The following is a 2,253-nucleotide window of genomic DNA, read 5'->3' on the forward strand; positions in this document are numbered from 1 at the left end:
GATGCACTCTGTGGGGGCCATGATAACTCTCCTGTGGATGCACTCTGAGGGGCCATGATAACCCTCCTGTGGATGCACTCTGAGGGGGCCATGATAACTCTCCTGTGGATGCACTCTGAGGGGCCATGGTAACCCTCCTGTGGATGCACTCTGAGGGGGCCATAATAACTCTCCTGTGGAGGCACTCTGAGGGGCCATAATAACCCGCCCGTGGATGCACTCTGAGGGGCCATGATAACTCTCCTGTGGATGCACTCTGAGGGGGCCATGATAACTCTCCTGTGGATGCACTCTGAGCAGGCCATGATAACTCTCCTGTGGATACAGTCTAAGGGGTCATGATAACTCTCCTGTGGATGCACTCTGAGGGGCCATGATAACCCTCCTGTGGATGCACTCTGAGGGGGCCATAATAACTCTCCTGTGGAGGCACTCTGAGGAGCCATAATAACCCGCCCGTGGATGCACTCTGAGTGGCCATGATAACTCTCCTGTGGATGCACTCTGAGGGGCCATGATATCTCTCCTGTGGATGCACTCTGAGGGGGCTATGATAACTCTCCTGTGGATGCACTCTGAGGGGCCATGATAACTCTCCTGTGGATGCACTCTGAGGGGGCATGATAACCCTCCTGTGGATGCACTCTGAGGGGGCCATGATAACTCTCCTGTTGATGCACTCTGAGGGGCCATGATAACCCTCCTGTGGATGCACTCTGAGGGGGCCATGATAACTCTCCTGTGGATGCACTCTGAGGGGGCCATGATAACTCTCCTGTGGATGTACTCTGAGGGGCCATGATAACTCTCCTGTGGATGCACTCTGAGGGGCCATGATAACTCTCCTGTGGATGCACTCTGAGGGGGCCATGATAACCCTCCTGTGGATGCACTCTGAGGGGGCCATGATAACTCTCCTGTGGATGCACTCTGAGGGGGCCATGATAACTCTCCTGTGGATGCACTCTGAGGGGGCCATGATAACTCTCCTGTGGATGTCACTCTGAGGGGGCCATGATAACTCTCCTGTGGATGCACTCTGAGGGGGCCATGATAACTCTCCTGTGGATGCACTCTGAGGGGGCCATGATAACTCTCCTGTGGATGTACTCTGAGGGGCCATGATAACTCTCCTGTGGATGCACTCTGAGGGGGCCATGATAACTCTCCTGTGGATGCACTCTGAGGGGCCATGATAACTCTCCTGTGGATGCACTCTGAGGGGCCATGATAACTCTCCTGTGGATGCACTCTGAAGGGGCCATGATAACTCTCCTGTGGATGTACTCTGAGGGGCCATGATAACTCTCCTGTGGATGCACTCTGAGGGGCCATGATAACTCTCCTGTGGATGCACTCTAAGGGGGCATGATAACCCTCCTGTGGATGCACTCTGAGGGGGCCATGATAACTCTCCTGTGGATGCACTCTGAGGGGCCATGATAACCCTCCTGTGGATGCACTCTGAGGGGGCCATGATAACTCTCCTGTGGATGCACTCTGAGGGGGCCATGATAACTCTCCTGTGGATGTACTCTGAGGGGCCATGATAACTCTCCTGTGGATGCACTCTGAGGGGCCATGATAACTCTCCTGTGGATGCACTCTGAGGGGGCATGATAACCCTCCTGTGGATGCACTCTGAGGGGGCCATGATAACTCTCCTGTGGATGCACTCTGAGGGGGCCATGATAACTCTCCTGTGGATGCACTCTGAGGGGGCCATGATAACTCTCCTGTGGATGTACTCTGAGGGGCCATGATAACTCTCCTGTGGATGTACTCTGAGGGGCCATGATAACTCTCCTGTGGATGCACTCTGAGGGGGCCATGATAACCCTCCTGTGGATGCACTCTGAGGGGGCCATGATAACTCTCCTGTGGATGCACTCTGAGGGGGCCATGATAACTCTCCTGTGGATGCACTCTGAGGGGGCCATGATAACTCTCCTGTGGATGCACTCTGAGGGGCCATGATAACCCTCCTGTGGATGCACTCTGAGGGGGCCATAATAACTCTCCTGTGGAGGCACTCTGAGGGGCCATAATAACCCGCCCGTGGATGCACTCTGAGGGGCCATGATAACTCTCCTGTGGATGCACTCTGAGGGGGCCATGATAACTCTCCTGTGGATGCACTCTGAGGAGGCCATGATAACTCTCCTGTGGATACAGTCTAAGGGGTCATGATAACTCTCCTGTGGATGCACTCTGAGGGGCCATGATAACCCTCCTGTGGATGCACTCTGAGGG

The 2,253-nt window shown here is 54.9% G+C and overlaps 1 protein-coding gene across 1 annotated transcript; it reads right to left on the reverse strand.

The window, feature by feature from the left end:
• Positions 1-328: 328 nt before the first annotated feature.
• LOC138350811 (protein FAM186A-like) lies at positions 329-1,975 on the reverse strand. The gene has a single exon (XM_069302248.1). The coding sequence runs from the start codon at positions 1,973-1,975 to the stop codon at positions 329-331; it is 1,647 nt and encodes a 548-aa protein (XP_069158349.1).
• Between the last annotated feature and the right edge of the window lie 278 nt (positions 1,976-2,253).

This window comes from Procambarus clarkii, chromosome 47 (assembly GCF_040958095.1).
Source record: "Procambarus clarkii isolate CNS0578487 chromosome 47, FALCON_Pclarkii_2.0, whole genome shotgun sequence".
NCBI classification, from domain to species: Eukaryota; Metazoa; Arthropoda; class Malacostraca; order Decapoda; family Cambaridae; genus Procambarus; species Procambarus clarkii.